The 26,410-nt window shown below is 34.4% G+C and overlaps 1 protein-coding gene across 6 annotated transcripts in view; it reads left to right on the top strand.

Moving 5' to 3' along the window:
- Positions 1-26,410, top strand: part of RIC1 (RIC1 homolog, RAB6A GEF complex partner 1) — a 49,747-nt gene that overhangs the window by 12,844 nt on the left and 10,493 nt on the right. For 4 of the 6 annotated variants that reach the window (XM_083883926.1, XM_083883925.1, XM_083883928.1 and 1 more), the window contains exons 3-17: positions 1,444-1,520; positions 13,680-13,787; positions 14,896-15,038; positions 15,276-15,412; positions 16,375-16,466; positions 17,548-17,636; positions 18,474-18,618; positions 19,089-19,137; positions 20,347-20,499; positions 20,844-21,047; positions 22,476-22,514; positions 22,782-22,892; positions 23,462-23,551; positions 24,146-24,306; positions 25,317-25,455. In XM_083883926.1, the coding sequence (XP_083740052.1) occupies positions 1,444-1,520; positions 13,680-13,787; positions 14,896-15,038; positions 15,276-15,412; positions 16,375-16,466; positions 17,548-17,636; positions 18,474-18,618; positions 19,089-19,137; positions 20,347-20,499; positions 20,844-21,047; positions 22,476-22,514; positions 22,782-22,892; positions 23,462-23,551; positions 24,146-24,306; positions 25,317-25,455 (1,737 nt within the window). The remainder of the gene's footprint in view (positions 1-1,443; positions 1,521-13,679; positions 13,788-14,895; positions 15,039-15,275; positions 15,413-16,374; positions 16,467-17,547; positions 17,637-18,473; positions 18,619-19,088; positions 19,138-20,346; positions 20,500-20,843; positions 21,048-22,475; positions 22,515-22,781; positions 22,893-23,461; positions 23,552-24,145; positions 24,307-25,316; positions 25,456-26,410) is intronic. The other 2 variants (XM_083883927.1, XM_083883929.1) reach the window with 1 other exon arrangement.

Consider the following 26,410-nt stretch of genomic DNA (forward strand, 5'->3'; position numbering starts at 1 on the left):
TATTTAGTAAGTTTCATTCAGACATTTTTAAAGCAATGAAACCTCTGTAAATGAACATGATCAATTTTCCGGAAGTCTGTGCTTGAATGCTTCTGCATTTCATTTCCCTCTTTATGGAATTTGAGGTTCTATTTAGAAATGAACCTGTAACAATAGCAACTTTGTGCTTTGAATAGTGTTCACTAAGGCCCTTTGTACCTTAATATCGGTATAAAGATGCTTCACAGTATTGTTTTACTCTTCTTTCCAGGATAAGATAACTTACGGATTAAATATTTAATGATGTAATGGAAAGAACCTGTAAAGATGTTAGAAATGAACACGTTTCTTTACCACTTAATACCTGAACATGATATTACAGCACAGAGAACAGCTTCCATTTATTGTCACCCTGTCTCAAGCTCACCATTATGGTTCAGATTTTATTCTTGCTTGTAAAAGATACTCACTTTGAATGAGAATAATAGTGTTTCTTGGAATTCAAAACCAAAACACAATTTTTCTAAAGCAAAATGTTTGAGGAAAAGCTGTGGCATCTATGAAATGATACACTAAGCTAATAAGAGTGTTGCTTTATTCAAAGAAATGGAAACCAATCTTGCAATGAAATGTGAAACAATTCATTTCAGTGCTTTTTGTCTGCAGTACTTTGGATATGGGCCCTGTACTTTTAATATGGGCCCTGCCCATATTAAAATAACTCGATGGAAACTCTATTTAACCAAAATACATTTACCAATTTGCCTGGAAAATAAATTCATGCTGTAAACAAATAACACTTCTTTGAACACCTCACATTATTGATCATCTGCTTTTCTCACGATTAGGCAAGCAGGTCCTAGGTATGACTGGAACATCATGTAACTAAATGATTTTTATTTGTTCCCTGTGTATAGTATGAAGTCATTCTTCCAGAATGATAGCATATGGCTGGGGATTGAGTTATTACAGGTGTTGTGGTAGCTAAAGATATGTGATGTGAGGATTTTTGGAAACTACCTGGATGACCAACACTGAGAGGCAGTGCCTAAACTCTTTGCACTCAGTAATGTCTGTATGTTCAAACACCTGGAGAGTTTACTCAGGTACTTCCCACCTTCTACTTTGTTTTCTGCCTTAGTTCATGTAGTTGGTATGAATTACATGCCCAGGTTCTAAATATCTGAAATAATTGTCAGATTTTATAGATTTGTATGAATTACGGGAAAATTTCTGATGGGCTTGTGCATAAACAGCGTTGTTTTTCCATTCTTTTGACCTCCTGCCTAGTCTAATCAATTGACTTTAAGGGTGGGTATGGATTTTACCTGGAATTAAAGTCAATGCACAGTATTTAAAATGTGTGAATGGATGTATATATGAGACATACACAAATTACATGAGACTAACAGATTTTACTAATGCTGAGACTAGATATGTATCTTATCAGTATTTCTCTTTCAGACTGCAAATGGATACATCTTATTTTTTGAAGTCCTGTCAGGAAGAGACAAGTATCTTTATGAGCCAATATATCCCAAGTAAGTATTTTAAACTTTGCATCCTCACAGTGTGATAAAATGTTGCTAGACAACTCCTAAGCAGTTTTTATGACAAATGATATTTCTTTTACAGAGTATGTCTTAATACTTGATTAAGTATACGAACCATCATTCCTATGAGTTAGAGTCAGTGCCAGGAAGAAGTTGTTTTTAATTAGATTGCTATTAGATCTTTAGGTCCATCTTACAAGCTCTTAAAATCCTTAATAGCAGGGTTAAAATTGTCTAATTTTATAATTTGAGATAGTGTGTTGCATTCATGATTTTTAACATGATACAATAATTCCTTTTGAATAACTCTGTTGAAAAAAATCATGTGTCTTAGGAGCTGTTAAGGCGCAATTCAAAACCAGATCCTGTCTCCGATCTTTTTTGATAATTTAGAGATTTTTTGAAACAAATGGGAAATAAAATCCCAATATTTTTGAAAGCAAATTGATGTTTTTAGTAAGAATATACAGGTATTTTTGGTGCAGTGTGTTATGTTGTCAGTGTCATCTTATTTTCCTTATTGTGAATGACAGAATACACCTTACACATTTAAAAAGTGGCTGTATTTTGGGTGTGTTTGTGGTTGACTTAGTTGATCTTGGATTTTGCAAAATCGGGAAATGCCTATGACAAATTAAAACTTTGAGGAATATATGTGTATGTGTCTGTGTGTTTAGATAAGCAGAATCTGTAGTTATGGATTGGATTGAATTTGTCCATGCAAATTATAAGACACTCTCAATTTCTAATTGGCAAGAAATTTCTTACCTTTTTTTTGATATATTCCTCTATATATCTTCAGCATTATGGTAATACTAGTCAGTTGACTTTTTTTTCACATTCATAAAAAGAGTTAAAGTTGAATCGTGGGTGTCTCCACACAGTCATCTCTGAGGAGCATTGGATAACCTAGTATGTCATGTAAGAAAAAGACATTTTGATCTTTTTTTTCTTTTCATTGTAACTGTTAGCCATAAACATTAAAAGAAAATAAAGGAGTTTTTCAAACGTATTTAAATTCAAAATCTGTCTTCCTTCAAAAATATGTATGGGAAGAAATTACCTAGCAGGTAATGAATGATTTTGAAGTGAATATTGCTTTATTGACTAGAAAATTTTTTCTGTGCTATGGTTATAATGCATCTTTTGACTTCTGAAATAGCTCTCAAAGCTTTGGCATTAAATGAAATTTATTGTTGCAATTTAATTTTCTGTTTTCCAGAAACTTAAGAGTAATGTAGAGAACATATCTAATTTTACATGCCTATTTGGGGAACTGAACAGCAGTTTTCAAACTGACTCTTCACATCTGGCTTAGTGTCATCAGGGGAAAAGGCAGACAACCTGTTGCTGCAACTTGTCTAAATAAATAAAGTGGTAGTATATCCTTAGCTGTACATTACATAAGGCAGAAAACTAAGCCAGTAGTTTGAGTTTTTCTTGTTCTTTCTGTAAAGTTGGGGGGTGTTTTAATTGGCAAAATTGGAAAACTTATGGGAATGTGTATAAAGCACATGGTAAAAGTTGAAAAAAGAAGTTTTGGAAAGTTTGCTTAAAATATCACTTGTAGGAAGGCCCGAAAATACCTGTTAAGCCATCAGTGACTAACCAGTGCAACTTTTGCATAAATCTTTAGTAATTGATATGAATTGTTGACCTGAAAATGCGTGGTTTTGTTGTTAAGTTGTATGTTGAACAGTCAGGGTTTTAAAATATATTTGTATGGCCCAAAAAGGACTATAAGGCAAATTCTGTAGATGAGTAGGACAAGGTGTTTGTCCCTAGTGTGTTTATAATATGTTGCTCACAGTCTCTTAAGACTAATGTATGTGCTTATCTTTAAGAAGATGAATGATCTCACTGAATTTACTGGGATTAGTAGTTCGTCTATTCTTAGCCCTCAATTTTGAAAACCTAAATAAAATTACTACTGTTCTGATTATATTAGATCAAAAGAAAGACACAGGCATTTGTGGGTGAGCTTTGTCTCCTGCAATTAATGTCAAATGATTCTTTAAGTTATTAAAATGGAATGAACTTCATTTGTAGGTGCAGATACAGTGCACTGCCTGTAGGCAGTCTCACTAATTTTCATTGTAGAGCAAATACTTGGCAGGGAGTTAATCAAACAAAAACCTTGCAATCTAAAATGAATAAACAGACAAATGAGACCAAAAGCTTGAATTGAAACTTTAATCTTTCTTTTGGCATATGTTCATTTTCCAAAGGCATTATTTCATTGAAATGCTTGGATTTCACTTCTGCTGTGCTGAACAATACCAAATTAGTTTTCTTTACTCTGAAGCCATTACAGATCAGTTGTATGTGACTTGTTTCATGCTTTAAAGGGGACATCTTACTGTTTTCTCCCCACATAACTGTGTTCTTGGCTCCTTCCTCTATGTTGGCAGCAGTGATCATGCAGCTGTGCCTTAAGTAAAGTTGGGTTACTGACCTGATGGGGAAACTAAACCTACCTATCTCCCTTTTTTACCCCTCCCTGTCCCCTGTCGTGGATTCTAGTAGATTTGTTTGTAAGCTGGCATTTAGTAAAAGGCTGGCATTAGAAAATTGTGACCTTGAAGTAGCACTGAGTAACTACACTGAGAAGTTGAAAGACATGAAGTGACTGTTCAGTGATACTTGTATAAATCATATAGTTCATGGTAAAGCATTTGCTGGGAACATTTTAACTGTCATGGAGATAGTAATTAGGACTCTTCCAGTGCTGTCTTGTGTTGTTGTTTACTGACACTAGGTGAAGTGAGAGGGTGATGACTTTTGCAGAAAGTATGAGGGTGTCCTTGCATTAGCCAAGTGAGAGCTGCTGGAAAAAAGTCAGTAAAAACTGAAATGGATGTTCAGTCATGTTCTACTTTTTAAAATTATGACCAATTCTTAATGTTTATTAACTGCCCATATCTACTAACTTTTTGTAAGCAGGAAGAAGCCTGTTCTTTAGTAGAGTTTCTTTAAATAGTAGTGGCCAGTTTTGGCAGAAATACAAAATTTCAATGTCATGACTACAGTGAGAAGGGGAAACCCTCTTAATACAACTTCTTCTTGAACAGAATGCTTAAGCTGTGCATGTCAATATAACAAGGTGGTCGTGCACTGGGCATACACACCTCATGAGGATGAGTAACATCCTCAGCTGCGGGAAAATACTGGTCTGCTGCAAAATTTCCTGGTTTAGTCAATATCCTGAAGTTGAAATTGCAGCTAGGTTTGTTAACATGCAGGTGAAAATACTGAGAATGGTTGTGTTTAAATTATCTTGTCAGCTTAGTTCTCATTTAAACCAAATGTGCGTATTTTACCATAAATGAAAGAAAAAGTGGATAGTCAGAAAAGCAGGTAATTAGGTGTATAAATAATTTCTTGACCAGTAGTTTTTTACAGTCTTCAGGACTGGGGCCTGGGTAACTGAAGTAAAGTAACTTCATGTGGTATTGATACTTTTTTTAATAACTGCTTTAAAATTTGCTTGATAATGGTTTAGCTTTGATTTGAAGAACAGGATCAAATGAGTCGTTGAAAGTCAAGATCACTCATCATTTGTCTGTATGGGAGAGGGATGTTTGTGGAGAAAATGTCCTTTGAATTTGTAGTTACTTTTATACAGAGTTGTTACTATATGTAGCTGTTGAGTGAGGTGGTCTAGAAGTGCTTGCCTGTATTTGGTGTTAGTTAACTGAACTACTCTAGCATACAGCTGTTGTACGAACTGTAATTCCACTTATGAAAGTTTTTTATTGATCCAATTTAAACAAAATGCTTCAAGGTGGAAAGCAAAACAGAACTGTATTAGAAGTGACAGAAACACTTCTGTCCTTTATAACACAATATGCATTGTAGTATATCTAATCACAGCATGATTTATTTTCAGGGCCGAGTCTCTTTTTTCTCAATCTAATCAGCACATGTTTAGTAAAAAAGCTAAAGTGTGAATTGAGGCTAAGATGCCATCCTGTTTGAATGCCAGAGTCTTTGCTTTTCCTTATCTTTCAGTATTATGAAATAAAGAGATTTTGGAAAATAACACTGAGTGAACTTCCCCCTGCATCCTGCTATTGTTTGTTTTAAACCAGACAGAATCAGAGCCTAAGAAAATTGATTTCCTGTTTAAAAATGCACATTTGGCATAATTTCCTTCTTTTCATATCAGCCAATATTAATGGTTGTTATATTCTGAAATTCGGTGTTTTAATGGAAGTACTGAAATCCAAAATTAACATTCGTAGCTGTAGCCCACAAAGCTGTTGAGGTTTGTTGTATTAGTAACTGAGGATATAGCTCTTACGAAATTTAGAATATGTTAAATACTTTAAGAAGATTTATTGGGAAATACTTCTTAAACATCATTTTATACCTTTAGAGATTTAATCTGTATAAAATCTATTCATGTAGGTATGGTAGGAGTTAGTCAACTAACCTGTTCAGTATTATGCATATTATATGTAAAAACCTGTGACTAGATTTATATGACAAAAAAGTGTTCATGCCATAAGTGCAACATATAAATATTTATACATATATAAAAGGAAATTTTTCCTTTTTATTGCTGGAATCCATTGGTAGTTTTTTTCTCTGTAGGATCATCTGTGGATGGCAGGGAGAAGGAACTCTGCAGACCTGAGATATTGTAGAAACACGTGATTTTATTGCAAGGGTTGTGGGTAAAAAGTCCTGCTTTCAGCCACCAGCCTCGGCTGAAGGGAAGCCCCAAAGAGAGAGGGAGAGAGAGAGGGTAAGGGAGAGAGAGGTAAGGGAGATAGCAGGGGTAAAGGGGGTAAGGGAGGTAAGGGAGCTAGGGCAGGTAAGAGGGCAGGGGTCAGAGAAGTAAGAGAGATCGAAGACCTTGTTACAATACATTATATCTCCTTTTGTGTTGAATATTCTGATTCACAGTGACCAACTGGCATAAGATACAAAACCTACAAACTTTGCATGCAGCCTGTAAGAACTACTATATTACCATATCATCTTATATTCTAAACTCTAAAGACTACTTTTCTTATCTACTTTTTCCCTGATGTCTTGGCAGAGTGGAGAGGGCCTACACCCTTGGGTCCTTTTGTTTTCTGTCTCTCAACCCATCTCCAGCTAATCACTGTCTTCCTGCCTGCCCTGATCACATCTCAAAGCTGCCTTCATTTCTATTTCACTCACAGGTTTTACATCTCCAATATTTCTTACCAGGCAATCATATCCGTAAGCCCTTCCTATCCCATCTCTCCCTCTCTCCCCTGTTCTGTTGAATTACTGAAATAGTAGAAATTGTTTTATTCATTAATTTTTGCACACATTGAAGTATACAAGGTATTGCTACTATAACTACGATCATTACTATTCAAATAATCAAACCTATTTTTCAGTACATTAGTTTGAGAGCTGGTAGAAGGTTTTTCTGTAATTTTTTTTTTCAGCTTTTGCTTGTGTTTTGTTTTTAATTCACTAATCAGTAAATCTGAAAATTTCTGCTAAATTACAATAGTTTTGGAACTTTTTGAGGCAGGACTGAGAAAGTACATATTTATAAGATTTTAAATATGTACAAATTCTTTTACCAACTCCCAGGATAAGATTTGCTGAGACAAATAATACTTTTAGCTATACTATTTTTTCAGTAAAAAGACAAAAATAATTAGGCAAATCTAAAGTCAATATAATGAAGAATGCTTTAACTAACATTTGTCTACTCACTAAGTTATTCGCAAAGAAAATACAGACAAATAAAGCATTAAGAAACTGTTAATGCAAGAAGCTAGGGTGGCACTTTAAATTTCTTAGGTTTTCACGCAATTCCATCTTTTGTGTTGGTAACAGAGTCCACGAGAAGAGATGGTCATTACATTTAGGTGTGATGTAGCTCTTTGCAGTTTCTTTGTTCTTTTGCTTGCAAGGATGTTTTCCTTCCTAGAAAAAAGAAAAGACACAAGCTTCTTGGCAAACATGTGTCTGAGAGAAGCAGTTAATTACATTCACTTAGTTTTAGTTTTTATTTTGTGAAATGTTTTTGTTGTACTACTTTTGTTGTTTCCCTGTAAGTTATTGATGTAGTTTTTTCTAACTGATTGTTCAGCTGGGGAATGGGATTGCTTTTAACAAGTTTTGCAAGAATTGCACTCTGTTAAAAGAGGCTTCTGCTTTTTGTTTTGGAGCAGTTTGCTTAACTAATTTGCTCCTTTTGTTTCAGTGATTGAAGCACTGCCTAGAGCCATCCTTTCATTCCTCCTCCACCTTTTTTTTTTTTTTAAGAGTAAATTTGGTTTTTACACAGTGATGGATTTTTGTACTACATAGGGATGATTTGATCACATCTCAAAGCTGGCTTTTATTTCTATTTCACTCTCAGGTTTTACATCGCCAATATTTCTTACCCGGCAATCATACCCGTAAACCCTTCCCAACATTTGTCAAATTGTGATATTTTAGGACTGTAGTTTTTCTGTCAAAGAAAATGTTTCTGGCACTATTGATATTTGACTAGGAATTGCCAGTCTGTTCTTGGAGTGAACTGTCATTCATGCTTAATGAAAACTTACAGTATCCTGCTTAATTTGTGAGACTAAAAACAGGAGGAAAAAAGCAGTAATTGTATGGTGTTTAGTGTTTAGTTTTTTAAAATTGAGCCAGAGTAGTCTGCAGTTTCATTCCAGCGCTTGGATACTTTGCTCCAGTTCAGAGCAGATTTGAAGAGAATCAGTATTGGCCATTAGCCCACATTCTGGGATATTTTCCTACAGTGAGTGCAAGTACAAAGTCCTGCTTCAATTGCTTCAGTCTGGATTTTCCACCCAATTACTAAAGTAACTACAAGACAAAACATGAAAAATAATGCATTTAAGGTAAGACTGTAGCATGTTAAAATTTATCTCTGCCTATGATTGCATAAGGAAAGTGACAGTGTATAGAAGCAAATTTGCAGCTTTGTAGGCTGTGGCAAGCTGCAGTGGTAACTTTTTGAGGAGTTTCCAAACAAATTTGTACAACTATTTTTATATTTGACAGTGAAGAGATGGGTAATACCATCATTATAGAGGCTTCTCTGTACTGAACTGATCGTTGTTTCCGTGTAGAGTTTTGCCAAGGAGAGTAATCAAAGGTTTTTTGCTTGAAAAGCACGTGTGTTGGTGCTGAAGATATTTTTGCCTCTTAAAAAAGAAAGAATTGAAAAACTTTACATGGCTAATTAACTAAATGGTAATTGGAGAGTCTTTTTGTGTCAGGTTTCTTCATATCCTCAAGTGGAGCCTACATTTGGGAGTGATATGGATGTTGTGTAAATTTAAAATGAGACCACAATTGTGTAGATTATCAAGTCTCTGAAAGTGCCTTAAAAATTAAAGTTGTTATCTAACCAGTATGAATATGTGAAGAAACTAGTTCATATGCTGGTTTACAATACTGTATTGTTGCTTATAAACTTGGTTACTCTATTCATGTATTACTCTTTCTGGCATTTTTAAAAGCTATCTCCTTTTTTATAGCCTGGTGGTTTATAGGTGCCATAAATTACCTCATCAGTGGACTTTTTCTTCCTGATTCAACAGACTGAAGATTAGTATGTACAAAGGTTTTGAACTTCAAACTCTCTAAGGGTAATCAATGAGGTGTATAGTTAATTAACTTACTAGGTAATTTTCAGTCAGAATTAAGGTCCTGCTGAACTTTACCATTGTGATTTTCCCTTTAGGATTTTGGCTTTGTTTGGGAAATGTATTTTAAAAACTAGATTAAACTGAAGAACTTTCATTAACCATTATGACACTTGTAAACTCTTGATGTGGTTCAAGAGATTTTAACTTTTTAATTTAAGGGAAATTTAGGTTGGATGTTAGGAAGTTTTTTTTACTGAAAGAGTGATAAAATACTGTAATGGTCTGCCCACGGAGGTGGTGGAGTCACCATCCCTGAATGTGCTTTAAAAAAGACTGGATGTGGCACTTGGTGCCATGGTTTAGTTGAGATGTTACAGCATGATCTTGGAGGTCTCTTCCAACTTAGTGATTCTGTGATTCTGTAACTGTTGTCAAGAAATCTTTGCAACTGAAATAATAATTTGGTAAACGATATAGCTTTTTTTTTAACAGTCAATTAGCATGCTAGCTAGCTGTTTCTTTTCTCAAACTGCAGAAATCTGCCACTACCTAATTGTGTATTAAAGGCTGTACTAAGAATTACTTTTCTAAGCACTTATTCTTAATAGTTGTTACCATAAACTCACTTTAATTTTGTTGGTGCAGCTATTGCCAATCTGTATGAAAACTGCTCTGCATCCACCAGATGTAGTTAATCCTCAGCTGGTAGCTGCCTGCAGTGTGTGGTGAGATGCAGATTTAGGGGTGAGAACATGCTTGTTGCATGAAAATCATGGCTCAAAGGTGATGATGCAGGCTCTTTGAATCAGGTATAAAAAAAATGAAGTCCTCAGCTTTTCAGTGTGAACATTAACTGAAAATGTTCACATGAACCATTGTAAAATGGTTAGTAAATGTTGTGTAATTGTGCTAATGCAACAATAATGGCTGTTGTCAGTTTTTTTGCGTTCTTGCCTTCAAGGAGAACAACTTGGAGTTCTTGGTGATGTAAATTATTTTAGAAACACTGCCTTGTGTTGTCATATATATATTGTCATTAATAGATGAAACATCACGATTTTTAATCTTCTCCTCATCCCTTTCCTCCTACTCCATAATCCATTTTATCAGAAACAAATAAGAATGTCATAGTCCAAAGGCTGTATATAAATATTTTAGCTTGTTGGTATCAAACAATTGTTCTAGAAATAATTTTTAATTCTCTGAAGTATTTCATATTTTATTTAATGAAATGTCTCTATTATGTCTCATTACTTGTTACTACTAAGAATGGATGCTACTGCCTAGTTTGTTGGGTTTTTTTTAAGGAATGCATTGTTTGCCATTAGCCACAGTAATTTTTTTTGAAGAACTGTATTTTTTGACTCTGAGAGCATTTCTGAATTTTTCTAAACTATTATCTAACAATAACTGCCAACTATATTACTATGATTACCCCAAACTGTAAAACTTAAATATGAATTTAATGTGAATTTTGTCTCCGGACTAGAGTTCTCCTTTACTAAGATAGACAAGATAGACTAAGATAAAATGATAGACATTATTTTTAAATACTTAGAACAGACTTAAAAATTATATGTGTTATATACCATAATTGCAATTATGAAGAAATCTTTTAAGTACATGCTTTCAGATTCTGTTATAATTAACTTCTTAACTGATTTTAGATGCTTTTGGTAGCAATGACAAATTTGTTTATGTTATTTCTGAATGAATTTAGTCTGTGTATCATGTTGTATGACTTAAATGCTGTGTAATTAATGGAGGCCATAAATGCAGTACTGTGCACCTTGAAAAATTACCTGGCTGGTGTCCTGGTTCCTCCCTGAACTTCCCACCATTTCAGATAACAAACTTAAAGGCAATTCTTCCTACAGTTGAGGACTCTATCTGACTCTGCTTTTGCATGATGCTGCCTCTTTTTTTGAATTTAGGATGCTTTTAAGTTTGGTGTCCTGGGACTTTAAAAACAGCATCCCTAATCTTTCCATGTTTGAGGTTTTCTTGAGTTGCAGTTTTTCCTCAGTTCTAAGAGGAAACAGGCTTAGTTGCATTAACAGATGCCATGTAAATAGCAGTGATTATATTTGATTTGACATGCAGCTGGTCAGTCACTGGAATGTGTTCCTCTCAATTCTTGTGCAAAAGTGAGTTACCCAAAGTTTGGCTGCAACCATAGCAGATGCTGATGTGGCAACCCAGACCAAACATTCTTTCCTGCTTAAGTCATCTGTGTGCATTCTTTGTTTAAAGGTCAAAGGAACTCAGCCAGTAAGGCTGACTCATGTGGACTATATGAACACAGTGTACTTTCTGTAGCACCTCCTTTGCACCCATATTAGGGGTTTCTTTTTGAATTGATGAATTAGGCATAATCACAGGCAATGAACTGAAACAATGGCATATTTGGAGTTTCAGTGAAGGAGATGTGCCTCAACTCTGTGTGGATCGGTCCCCTTGCGAACTGGATGATAAAACCCTTTTTGGGACAGAAATGGTAGTGCCCCAGTGGAAAAGATAAGATGCCACAGATGCTGACCAATTTGCTAAAACTAGCTCATGAAACTGAAAATATTCAAATATTCTTGCAAGCTATTTTTTTATCAGAGGTGTTGAAGGAAAGAAAGCCAGCCTACACTGAGACTTGAAAGTTTTCTTCCTGGAAAAGATTTCTTTTAAACCATGTAGTTACCATTCTGGCTTTGTAGTTTGTAATGTGCAGAAATGCTAGGTTTAACAGACATGTTAAGTTGTGTCTTATACCTACCTAACAGTAACATTTCTGCATTACTCAAACCTTTCATCTCAGTTTAAGTCATTTGCTTGCACGATTCAGTTGTACCACTGATTGTTGGTAAACCAGAGTTACTTCATCTAGTTTGGAAGTGTACTGTCTGGAACCGTGTGTCCACATGGGTTGAAAAGCCTATCTCCAAACACCCGGACTTTTCTGAGTTTTAAAAAACACCACAACAACCCCACGATGCTAGTATCATTGAAAAAAGAAATTACTGGTTTTTTCAGGGTTCCTGGCAGTCTATGATAGCTAGCTTGTATGAAGGGCTAGATCTTTCCTAAGACAGCTGCCTTTTGCAAATAATTTTTGTTCAAAATGCAAACCAAACATTCTAATAATTTAGATATATACAAGTTGCCATCTTTTGGTGGTAGATTAACTAATCTTAAAGTACTTTTTCTCATTTTTGCTGTAATTTTTCACAGCCATCATAGTTTCTTTCTGAAAAAATGATACTACTTCCATCTCCTAATTCCAGATTGTCAAAGATTACCTTGGTCTTACCTTAGCTGGCATATATCTTTGTCCTTGCTACATAAGGAAGGGTATAGTGCCCATCAAAGAATACTGATAGTAATTTAGCGTTGCTATAAAATGGTAATGAGTTAAGACCTTGATATCTACTGAGGATAGGAGGGAGAGTGATGTATCCTTGTGCTGTCAAACTTCTCTAAAGCTGCATCTGCTTTGGTTTCTGCCATGTCTTAAGCAGTTATATTTGGTATCCTGATGTAAATTAAAATAAGTGATTTGTCACTTAAAATACAGGTAAAGATTACATGAATTTGTGTACATATCTATTGTTTCTGACTATTGAAATTACTATAAATTCTAACTTGTCTGCAATGCCTGTTTTATTCATAATTTGCTTTGCTTACTAGCATAATGCTCATTAGATAGATGAGCTGGATGACATGTTACAATACTTATGACTGTAGGTCAGTTTTCATTTGAAAAAAATGTTAAAGAAGCACATGGTACATCTGATAACCCAGATAAGTAAGGAATACTTTAATTATTCTGTATAGTAATGTATAATGATGTTGTAACTTAATGAGTGGAATGTGAAATTTAAAATGAGGAAGATAAAAATAAGAAGCTTTCTACATCCAGAAGTTGATATTTTGTAATAGTCTGTTTAAAGGGAAGCAATCAGTGTTCAATCATCTCTTAGTCAGTCTTAGGTTAAAAACTAGTTAATTTGCTGCGGGGAGAAATATTCCTATGGAATACTGTGATAGATGTCTACTTGTATTATGCATGCTGAATTTATGTTACAAAAGTGATCTGGAAAAAGGAATGGAAGAAACATAAACATTTTGCAGTCTGTTAGATCTGTAATGCATCTTGAAAAAGAGTGAGTTGGAGATATTTAAGAATTCAGCATCTTTAATCACCATAAACAGTTGAGTGCCAATTTATTAAATCAGATTTTTCACTGACACATTCACTTATTTTAGGAGTATTAAGGCAGGCCATACAGCTATTGTAATGTTTATTCTCTGTTCATTGTCTTATTTTGCCTACATATGCTGTGGACGTAGAGGATATGTTAGACTAAACTTTTAGCACCAAAATTACGTCCTAGATATTCAGTGCTGCTTTTGGCAGATTGCATATGACTGGCTGGGAGGTGTGGGTAGATGTATATGTGGGGGAAAAATGACCACGGTAATGTAAATCAATAACTCTTGTGTCATTTGAGGGACAACCTGTTATAATTCTAATATTTCTCTTGTATTTTAGAGGAAGCCCACATCTGAAGGGAACCCCACATTATAAGGAAGAACAGTGTGCGCCTTCCTTAAATCTAGAATTGAAGAAAGTGCTGGACTTACAAGCCTCTATCACAAGGTATGCTCATTAATTGGATCTTGAGAATTTTTCCATATATACCAGTACTTTTTAAAAAGTGAAGGGAAAACGGGATGGAAGAAAAGGCTTCTAGTATGTTTTTAGGCTCATTAATAGTAAGGACTAACATTGGTAAGCTTGGTAAGCTACTATTAGCAACTAGTAAGTCTGAGGAGGTGAAAAAGTTGAATTGCTGTTTAAGAATTCTTTCTGTGCTTGGCTATACTGATATTTTTGGCATATGGAAGTATGTAGTATGTTCAGTATTACTGTGTACTACTATAAATGACTTTGTTCTTCAGCTCACACATGTTCTTCAGCACATACACAGCTTCAGTGTGTATTAGAGATTTCATAGAGGTGTTGTTAGGTTAGACCAAAACTGTATGCAGCATTTCAGCATTTTTCCAGATGCCTGCGTAGAGTCCACACTTGTCTTTTTTTTTATCTCTTGCTTTTTTTTTGTGATTGCCTGTCCTGTAAAGAAATTTTGAATGTGTTAAGTAAGTATGTGTGAAAAGTTGGTGAAACTTCATAGCATTGGAGTGAGGTGGAAAAGTAACAAAGTGAAGTTTGGGAAGAGGGTCCTTAGGAGAAAATAGGTGTTGGAAGACATGCAATATATAGTGGAAAAAGCTTTGCAATGCAAGTAGATTAACAGTAGTTGTCAGGATTTTGGAAATGCTTAAGGAAGGATTTACAAGGAGATTAATTTCTCCTTCACCAGCTTCTTTCAACCACAGATTAAAATGTATTGTGAATTATTTGCAGCCTAGACAGTATTGTTAATTTTCTGGGATAGGTGAATAATTGATTGTTGGCAGCAGTGTCTTAGTCAAAAGTATTGAAAAGATCTTCAGCAATTAGTATATCAGTTAAACAATTACTCTAACAGTACAGACCTGTTCATGAACTGTGATTGCTGCAGAGAAGTTAAGGTGTATACCATATTTTGTCAGCGTGGTAAATGTTTGTAACTTACATGTAACTTTACAATGCAGTTGCTGGTGCAAGAGGTAGTAATACAGTGTTTATTACATTAATTGATATTTCTGTGACATTGATTTGAAATTACTTTTTTTAGGGATTAACAAATACATTTTATTAGTTTGCAGTCCATGTTAGAAGATCTACTTGTGGCTACTGCTGATGGATTTCTTCATCTCATTCACTGGGATGGTATGACCAATGGAAGGAAGGCTATCAACCTATGTACAGTTCCGTTTTCTTTAGATCTGCAGTCTTCTCGAGGTAGGTTTTAGGGGTTGTATTGCGTACAATAGTTACCTCTCAGTGACATACCATCAAGTATAAAATATTCTGTCTGTTTGTAAGCAGAGATGGGAAAATGTTGCCATTGTAAATGAGAATGAAATAGCCTGTTTAAATTGGATTTTCTCTTTGAAATAATAAGTAAACATCTGAAATGTCTGTTGGCTTGCAATATTTCTGTGTTCACATATTTTTAAATTACTGATACTTTTTCAGCAGGTTCACTTTTGGGATTTGAAGATGTTTACATCAGAGATATGGAATACTGTGCCACACTTGATGGCTTTGCTGTTGTTTTTAACGATGGCAGAGTTGGTTTCATTACACCGATGTCAAGTAGATTCACCGCTGAGGTATATTTCTGTTAGCATTTCTACCATGCACAATAACTGTGTTTTCCTTGGTCTCTGCATTTCAGTTAGCTTTCTACTTTAAATTCTGTTCAATTACAAACAAAAATTTAACATCTGCTTAAGAGATGACATAAGAACAATACTGCATTTTGTAGCATAATTCATGTTGGATTTTTATAGGGTTGGTACCACTGGGAGACCATAATTGATAATAGATTTAACTTTCTTTTATTTGTTCAAATTGTTATTATAGACCACATCTTATTGTGCCAGACCAACAGACTTCTGTCAGAAGTTGTAAATGGGCTGAGAGAAAGTGGTTTCTCCTGTGGCTAAGTATCATAAGCACTATGTCTAGGGCTTAGTCCTAATCAAGTCTATCTCTTTCTCATAGTGACAAGCATACTTCAGAATTTGTTTTACAGGAATCTTTTCCCAGCTAGGTGTTTTCTTACCTGTAATTCAGGCTAAAAACTATTACATTTTGTTTTTCGATATCTTTTACTTGCAGAAAACCAAAAAGAATACATCTAATATCAGATTCCTTCATCCACTTAAAATACCTGTGATCTTAGCTGTTGCAAATGGGAACTTAGTTTCCTGTTTTTATTTTTCTCTTCATTCTTAGTACCATCTACTGATTTTATTTTTTTTTCCCTTGGCAGCGTTAGGGACTTATTTGCCTTACAGGTATTGGCTGATTTTGTTATTAAGAGGTCTTATAAACAGTTTTCTTACATACTGATATCTTTCTGTGATTTATATTAAGAAGAATGAAACCAGTTTTGCATATGCTGGATTTTGTTTTTTTGAGCCAGGTCAATCATCTTGACATTAATAAAAATTTTGAGATCGTGAAGGTCAACTGACAGATGTGTAATATGGTGTACATGGATAGAAGCTGACTGTTATTTATAAAAGTACTATTTAACAAAAAATCTTCTGAATTCTTTTCTCTACAGCAGCTCCATGGTGTTTGGGCGCAAGATGTAGTTGATGGAACTTGTGTGGCAGTAAATAACAAATACAGGCTAATGGCGTTTGGATGTGCCAAGTAAGTTTTTTAAGGCTGGTTCAGAGCAGGGGGAGATTGTTTCATTATAAAGCTGAATTAGTAGTTACTTCTTAGTAAGTTGTGTTGCAAGAACTGTAAAGATGAAAATAATCAGTCTGCCTAGAGATTGCATAATGTCAAGAAGGCAGGAGAGAGGTAGAAAGAAATGGTTGCCTGCTTGAACTGCAATTGAAATTTATATTTGCTGTTCTGATCTATGGAAAAAAAAATTAAAAGGTGGCTGGACCAGTAGCAAGGATTAGAAAGTGCTGCTATCCCAGGAGGATTATAAAGTCATTTTTAAGTAGTTACTCATAACAATACTGAACAAAAATCAGCACTTTGCACTCAACTTAGAAAATGCTCTGTGCAATCATGATTTGGTCAAGAAAAATGTTGCCTTTATATTTGTAAATTAAGTGTAAATTAAGAATATTTGTAAATTAAGTGTTGTAGAAGTGCTTTTAGCTGAGCCTTCAGCTCTCCTCTGTATAATACTGCTTCAGCTGGCCTTAGAGTGCATTTTTTTATTTTCTTTGATTACATTTTACTTGGGTTTTATTTTAGAGCATTTTAAAAAATCCGTGGGGTTTTTTTGTTTGTTTGTTTGTTTTTTAATCTGTCCTCTTAAGAACTAGTGTTCTTGTTTTTTAGTAACAATACAGTGTGTTGGTGTTTCCTCTGATAAAAGAATAGGTGTTTTAATTTACTGATCTTAGTATGCCTCAGTACATCCCTGATGAAACTTTGGCACTGAGTAAATACTTCCTTCCTTAATGGATTGTCTGGCAGTTGGAAGCCATAAACGTATGTGAATTGTGTGTACATATGTATTTTAAGAGAATGAAGTAGTTTTAGTGCATTGATTATATTAGGGCTGGTGTTCTGGGTCCTCAGATGCCTTCGGGAAAGCATCTTAGAAATTTGTTTCATAAAGTTCTTTGAATATTACTAGATTCAACATCTCTGTTTTAGATAAATTTGCTATTGGTGAGAGAGAAAAAGCAGCTTTTCTTAACCACTTGAAACTGATAAGAAATACAAATGGTCTGTAGTCTAAAGCATGTGTAATGTCTTCCAGTGGCTCTGTGCAGGTTTATACGATAGATACTACCACTGGCGCCATGCAGTTTTCTCATAAATTGGAACTGACACCAAAACAATATCCTGGTGAGCTACTTTTATTGGTAGAATTTTTAGGGTATAGTATATTTTTTATCCTTGGCTATTTAACCTCTGTTTATTTGTTTGCATAATCGCTGATATGAATAGTATTTACTCCTGTCTGTTTGTAATAATTAACTCTTGTGTCTTTGCATTTTTAGCTGCTTTCTTTTTAATTAACTTCTGAATGTGTTTTGTATGTAGGGGTTTGGATTGATGGTTTGTGGGTTTTGTGCGTTTCTTTGACTAATTCTTAATCTTAAAATTACTTCTCAATTACCTGAGGAAATGAGAGGTTATTGTCAAAACTGATAATGAGTATAACAGAACTGTGAATTAATTTGAAGCAACTGACGTGTAGGGTACAGAAAAAATACTGAATAATGCAGCATCCTTCCTGCACTGCCATGTATTTTTTCATGTAGTATTCTGTGCTTGAGACTTAGGAACATACAAAGTGGGTAAATTGTGTTCTCAACTGAAAATGTGTGTGTTTAGTGGTTTTCAGTTAAGAAACAAATCCATAAATAAGTTTTACAGTTGTGTTAAGTGCCTCTATTGTCCAAAAAATCACTTTATCGGAATTGCGGTTCTGTGATTGTGTTACGGCAGTGTACATCTGGCATGTTTTCCTGTATTTTTATCTTCTGATGAAACCAAGCATGTGTTGGAAAGAAACCATTGTTTGTTCCTTATTCATTTTGAGATGGTCAGTTTGATTAATGCATCAGTTAGTTGAAAAATCAAATATTTACTTCCATATATTTTGTTTATACTCTTAAGGTAAAAATAGATAAAGGACTTTCAGTGTTTTCACTTGTTTTATTATCTGCTTTTAAACAGATATTTGGAATAAAACAGGACCTGTTAAACTAATTAGATGGTCACCTGATAGCTGTGTTGCAATGGTGACCTGGGAATGTGGAGGTTTGTCCTTATGGAGTGTTTTTGGTGCTCAGCTTATCTGTACTTTAGGAGGTGATTTTGCGTGAGTATTTTTAATGACATTGTAAAGAGTTTATTAGAAGTATTTGTTTTTCTAATTGAAAGCATTTAAATAGAAATTAATTCACCAGAATAGCTTTTCAAAAATCTTTTTCCTTTATGATTTTTTAGATATCAAGATATCATTGCAGATATTTAGGAGGAGATGATTTACATATAAACAAAAATGTATTGTTTTCATTTTGTAGTGGCCTTTTTGTCTGTAAAATAAAATTACCCTAGAAGCAAGCTTAAGCAAGCAAATATTAAAATTCCCTCAGTGCCTGTATTTCAAATAGTTTATGCTAGACATCTGACAGTTGCATTGCCTTTTTTGTAATGACATGGATCAAACAGGCTGTACCATTTTAGATGAGGTTCAATATAGAACCATATGAAAATACAAAGATAGGAATTTAATTTATTATTGATGAAGTTATTTGCAAACTCAGACTTGTTCTGTTCTGTTTTTAGGTATCAATCTGATGGTGCCAAAAAGGACCCTCTAAAAATCAGTTCCATGGTAAATAGGAATGGAAAAATACTGTAATAGGATGGCTCTTAAAGTTTTAAATTGTTTTTATATAACAGATTTCCAGAAAATCAGACTGTGGTTCTTTTGCGTAATTCGTTTTCACAGTAAGATGCCTTTACTACACTTCTTAACTGCAATATTGCATTGAAGGAAAAAGGGACAACTGATGCATTTTTTTTTTTCATGGTAAACCTGATCATGAAGTATGCATGACATGCCTTTTCTTGCCTTCACTTTTAATATTAAGAATAAACACTTTCAGGTTTTCTTAATTTTCCTTTTTTATCTGGTGATATATATCAAAGTGCAATGAGACACAAATCAGCACTAATTGTAAACTCCTTTATGTCTCTAAAATTTTTAACTAGCCAATTAAAGTAACTTTACTCAGATGATGAATTCCAGAGAAACTTAACTGCTATTTTTTAAATTTTTAAGTAGTTGATGTTAAATCTAATCCTGCTAGTCTGTAAAATCAATATAAAAATAGAATAAATTAGAGTAAATTTTAAATTAAAACAAATTTCAAACACATTCTACAAGACTTATACAAGCGATGGTGAATTTTGTGCAGTATTTCTAAAACAATTTAGTTAATTTATCATGACATAATTGCTATGAAGATTGACAACTCTAAATATGCATCCCAAGTAGAGGTACAAATATGCAATGACAGTACTTCTTAAATGTACCTTTAAAAAATTTCAAAGACTGAAATTCTGGTTCATTGAATTTTATGAACAACAGCCAGTGTAATTTTGGAAATCAGGATTGTTTCATACCTGGCTCTGTTGAATTTTTGTTTGTTGCCCTAAACTGCAAACTAAACAGCCTTCATTACTTATGTAGGTGTCTTTGTATAGTTGCACTTCATTTAACCATTATTTTTTCAGGACAGGAAATAATTCAAGCTAGATTCCTACTGTACTTTGTGAATTGTACTGTTTGATTCCTACAATGTTAGGTTTTAGAACAATAAAATGTGTGGATTTTTTCCAGGCTCATGTATATCATAATATATATACATGATATACAATATATACATATTATACATATATATACATAATATATATACATGATATACAGTAAGTTTCTGTAGTTCTTGTTTTATGAGAATATATAGTGTTATGTTTATATATATATATATGTATGTAGTGTTGGGTTGGAGGTTTATTATTGTTATTCTTTTACCTTCAGAGCTGGGGATCAGAAGGGTATCATCTCTGGGTTATTGATGGGAATTCTTCTTCAAATGTGAAACCTGAAAGAAATGCAAACAATGAAGCTCAACAGTTTGGTATTCTGCAGTTTCAGTTCATCAAGAGTGCCCTCACTGTTAATCCTTGTATGGTAAGGTTTTTTGTTGCTAAATATATCTTTATTTTAAATCACAGTTCCAGTTTTAGGTGACCTCTGAGTTGTTCTCTCAGATTTTAAGTCTGTTCTGCAGCCATTAGAGTTGTCTTTCTTTTTTGTCATAGAGCCTTTAAAATGGTACTGTGAAAATATTGCTATGCAATAGTGTAACATAAAACCTGTTAGTATATAGTGATACAAAAACTGAGAATTGCCTCAACACTTGTTTTTCCTATTGTGTGCTTATAATCTCTTAATATATTAAGGGTTTCCCTTTATCTTCTGTATATGGAATTCAAAGTTGCTTTTTTCTTTTGTTTTGTTTTGGTTTAATATAGAGTAACCAGGAACAAGTCCTCCTTCAAGGAGAAGATCGCTTATATTTGAACTGTGGAGATGCAGCACAAACTCAGAGTCCCAGAAATCCTTCGGCACACTCTGAACATAACCACAGCAGGGAAAGAGGCCCATTTTCAGATGGCAGTTTAGATTCTCAGGGTTTAAGCACTTTACTAGGACACCGGCATTGGCATGTTGTACAGGTAATTGATCCTGGTTGCCCATATGTGCTTTGTCACTGCAGGAGTTTGTAGGAGTAGAATATTCATCTGATCTCCTCACTCTCTGCCATATCTTTTTCTTCTGGTATGAGATCATTGCCTTTTTATTTTCTCTGGAAGTTTGCCATTGTACAGCTTTTTCTCATTGAAAAAGGTAACTGAAAATTGGTCTCATCAACCTTGTGGCTTTGACTTTGCCAGTAAAAACAGTCTTAAGGGTCTTAAGACTTCAAGAAGGAGTAGTTAATTACTTTGCTGTGCTTTGAAAGGGAGAATAAGTGCAACACACAAGAAATCATTTAGGTGTTTGTTTTGTTATTTATGCAAAATGGTTTAAAGTATTTTCAGCTGATGAATACACCCTTCAGACTCCAGCTGTATTTTCAAGCATGAAAAATGGCATCTCTTTAAGCATGTAATTAAAACTTCACAATATTAAGCTGTGAAAGAAATTGTTTGCAGGGTAGTAATGGGACTTCTTCTATTTCCCCTATTATATAGAGGAAAAGATACATATCTTCTGATCTGTAATTATAATGTGTGTTCTTCTATGCTTGAATTGGTGGCATTTTTTAAATAAAGGTTCCTGAGAGGCCCCCAGTATTTTGTTCTTCACATAACACATGAATCAGTAGTATTAAAAAGTGTTCGATTCTAGGTATGTAAGGCAGGTTCTAGATACTGTTGAATTTCCACTTTAGCTGGCCTGGTAGTTCTGTCTTCTGGAACTGGTGTAGGAGGGAGAGGTCTTTTTTCTGTGGTAAAAGTAAAGCTGAAACAATTAGAATTACTAATGGGGAGCAACATATCCATGAAAAAAAACCTGTGGCTGGGTCTCAAGACTACCTACCTGCCTTGTGTCAGATGAGAAACTGGAGTTTGAAGCTGGGTTTGTATCATCCCATGTGACATGAAGAATCCAGCACTGAGATTTGATCTGCCATATTCCAATCAAGCTCTCTCATAAGAAAGCTTTTGGATATGCTGGTGTGTATTTGTGACAGGATTAGAAATTCCATCCCAATACTTAAAGTCCTGCCTGAAGACTGTATTTATCAAAACTTTTATTATATTCCCGTGAAAGATTCTCTTGGAGAGAGAGGTAGCTGGGCAGAGAGATGAGCAAATTGTGACTGTTAATCTGTAATGTAGTATTAGCTGGTATAGGTTGTTAATGCATTTTGATATTTTGTGTATTAAAAACAAGGTAACATTTAGGCATCAGTAACTTTTGGTGTGGGGGCAGTAATTGTATTTAAAAACAAAATTCCAACATTAAATACCTTTATGATAGTGTTTTGGAAAAAAAATACTGACATTGTCCAAATCCCTTTAGGATGTTGTAATTAATCAGTACTTTAATTGTAGTTGGTATAGTCATGTGGTTTTGATTTTCTCTTTTTTTTTTAGATTCACAGTACATATTTAGAGAGCAACTGGCCTATAAGGGTGAGTTATTTTAAGAATATGTTCATGCTTATTTAAAAATATTGGAGGGTTATAATTGTCCATTAGGATTGGCTGAACTCTGAAAAGTGAAATAATTATTTTACATTACAGAAAGAAAACTGTGTTAGTAAAGTATGAAACATGAAAATACTTCACACATTTTGAGTCTGAGGTCATATTGCCTTGTGATGCCATATTTGGATAAGATAGATCATTTAAATAAGTTCCCTTCTGAGGTTCTGGTAGTTTTCTTTTCCTTTTTTACAGTTTTCAGCTATTGACAAGCTTGGACAGAATGTAGCTGTTGTTGGCAAGTTTGGTTTTGCACATTATTCTTTACTCACCAAAAAATGGAAGTTGTTCGGAAACATTACCCAGGTGAGAGCTGATGGAATCTGATGGAAAACTTTATTTGTTGAGATGTGAGACTTGGAGAAAATTAAAGAGTATAATTTTCAAGTAAACAGCCTGTAGACACACTTGGGATTAGGGGTGCTGGTTTTACATGTGTTTCTCATAAAATGTCTGAAACACAGATCTTGTGGTTTTGACACAGTAATTTGTGTCTGGGTATTAGCAGAGTATTCCAAATTTGAGTGCATATAATCAGACACCTAATTCCATTTGTCTGAGAGTTCATGTGACATAGCTTTGGATGTAAAGCTTGTAAATTCTGGATAGAAACGCATAGGAGAGATTCCAGGGATGCCAATAGAATAAAGAACTGTAGAACTGTAGTTTGTAGGATGAGATTTGTCTTTCACATACTACTCTTTAGTACTGTGGTTTTTTTAAACTATTTCATATACGTAGTCTCGTCACTATGAGTAACGCTTATAGAGATCATGCATGGCTTTCAGAAATTACCCATATAATGTACATGTCTGTGTGCAAAAGTATATAAAAATGCATACTTTTGTGTAATTTGCTTGCTTTTTTCTTTTCAGGAACAAACGATGATGGTGACAGGTGGCTTAGCATGGTGGAATGACTTCATAGTTCTTGCATGTTATAATTTAAATGATCACCAGGAAGAGGTGAGATGCTTTCCTTCAATGTAAACATATAATGATTAGAATATCTGGTCTGGATGACAGTAATATATGCATGACAAGTATTGTGGTATTATAAACATGTTTATAAATTTGGTGGCTTTTGGTCATATTCAGAGTTTATATATTAATATAAAAATAATTCTTTGCTGAAAATTTTTGCTATTAAAAACTATTTTCTGCTGACTAGAGTAAATCTATTCATTGTTTTGAAAACTGTGACATTTTTGCATGTTACCATGAAGTGTGTTCTGAGATACCTGTTGATAGTGTTTTGGGTCACTTTCACAAGCTTTTAAACTATATGGGCAGAGGAGATTTGGTTACTCTTTGCTTTTTAAAACTGGTGAATAAAATTCCTTCCTTATGGTTGTTGTTCAGTACTTCAGATTTGGCTGTATTGTACTTTAACCTCTTTGGATGTAATAATAAATGCAATGGATAAAATACTTGATGAAACAAAATGTCAGTAATGTGTCTTGATAGCCATTCCACAATAAAGAAAATAACCAGATGTGGAATTACTATTATCTTGTTGGTAGGCAGAATCTGTATTCAAACTACTCCTTTTCTTTGCAGCTGAGAATCTACCTGCGAACATCTAACCTTGACAATGCGTTTGCTCACATCACCAAAGTGCAAGCAAACACGTTACTACTAAGTGTCTTCCGGGACATTGTGATATTGTTCAGAGCAGATTGTTCCATTTGCCTTTACAGTATTGAGAGGAGATCTGAGGGGTGAGTGTCATTTGTTGAATGCTTTTGCAGTAAGGTACCTGTAGGTCTGCTCTCAGTCTGAGTAAAATCTTAAAATAATACAAAGGTGTTTGATAACTGGTGGAGTCAGATTTTTAAAATACAGTGTGGTGAAGTGTTATCTCTATGCACAAGTTCATGAGTGTTGTCACTTGGATGCATGCTGATAGGTGCATTAGGTATGGAGGTAGGTAGCAACTGATGTATTTTTCCAGCTGTCTGAACAAATATGTTCCTAAATTATAGGAACTTGAAAACTGAATATTAATAGAAAAAAAAGGTACTAAAAGACACCCACATATTTGAATATTTTAAAATAAAAACGTATTTCTAATATTAGAAGCAGTAATTAGTAGAGGGAAGGTGGCAGCAGGCTTGCAAAGATGAAGAGAGAACACGTTTGGTCTTGGTGTCGTGGTGAGGAATTGTTTTAGTGCAAAAGAAGTAGTAACGTAAGATGGGCCAGATATTTTCAGACAGTTAAGATTAGTGAATCTAAGGAGGAGATAAAGATTCAGAGGTAGGGGGTTTTTTAAAGTGCCTAAATACGTGGTTTTTCCTACAGTTATGGTATCTTCTTTTGAGTAAGAAGAGACCTTTTTGTGGTAAAAAAAAGCAAGTTGTTGATGAACTTCAGAGAAAAATACTTTCAATGCTTTTAAAAAAAAGCTCCCAACAGAATCCAAACCTGGGAACTGTCTCATTGAAGAGTCAATAGGGTCGTCTTCTGAAGTATCTGATATTGACTTCTGCATACTCATAGCTGTATTTCCCAAAGTATCAAGAATACTGACCCAGTTTCAGTTTGTCTGGTAACTTTATATAGAGTAGATATATAGGCATTTCTACTGATTCCTGATTAAAGGAATATCATTTGTTCTGTAAACTGTTTGCTAAGGGTAAGTTGCTTATTTTCATTAGGTTTATTCAATGTAGTTATTTCATGTTAAGTACTGTTGTAAAATTTCTAAATGTAGTAATTTTCCTTTCAGTCTTAATCCTACTGCCAGTATTCAAATCCTTCAAGAAGTGTCCATGTCTCGGTACATTCCTCATCCTTTTCTTGTAGTGTCTGTTACGTTGACGTCAGTGAGAACAGAGACTGGCATCACCTTGAAGATGCCTCAGCAGGTAACAGGTCTCAAAATCTGGTAGAATTGGTGCCTGAATTTGTTAGCTTACTCCTTAAAGGTTTCCTGATTGATGAATAAATCATAAATCAGTGGCTCTTCTATGTGGTAAAATCCAGAATGTGTTTTTTCTGATGTTCATTATATAGACATTTTATGTGGGAGTTAGGGGTGAGGGGGTAGAAACAGAAGAAAGAGTTTAGATTTTATTTCATACATTCTCTTTTTAACTTGCAAAGGAACCAAATCTTGGTGAAAAAATTAAATTTAACTCTCTCAAGGGTATGTTGCTCTATCATATATTAAAAGTCAAAAACCAGAGCAATCCATGGCATTAGGAATTACCTTTCTCACAATATGTCCATTACTCAAAGAATAAATAGATAATATGAAAAGATGGCATATGACCCTATAAGGTACTCTTGGCCACTTCTGCAATAGCCAAACAATGACTTAAGGTGTGAAGGTCCCTCTCTTAATTTCAAAATTTAGTCAGGGGCCTGAAAGCACATGCAAAGAAAACTTGGATTTTTGTTGTCGGGGTTGCAAACAGAGTAGGCTTAACTGAGAAGAATACTTTGCTTTCTTGACACACCTTACTGAATTTTTTTTGTCTAACTGCAGCTAAATAAAAGTTCAAGATGCTGTGCAAGTGTGGCTCAACTCTTTTTGGCTCAGCTCCTGGGTTATGTACCACTGTTAGTCTTTGAAGTCAGAGACTGGCAATAATATTGTGATGATACTGATAAGAATACAGAGCTTTATTTTTCTTAAAATACTGGTGGATTGCCCATTTTAAGACTCATAGTTGGAAAAAGTCCATATTAAACACATAGAGTGAGTCTGGTGAATAAGAAACCTTCCAGTATTTACTCCTTTGCACAATAACTGGTTCTTGATTTTTCTTAGTCCTTCTATATTAAATTCAGTTGTTAGTCATCTCTGTAAATTGGCAT

The sequence above is a fragment of the Zosterops lateralis genome (assembly GCF_965231275.1).
Source record: "Zosterops lateralis genome assembly, chromosome: Z".
In the NCBI taxonomy this organism is placed as follows: Eukaryota; Metazoa; Chordata; class Aves; order Passeriformes; family Zosteropidae; genus Zosterops; species Zosterops lateralis.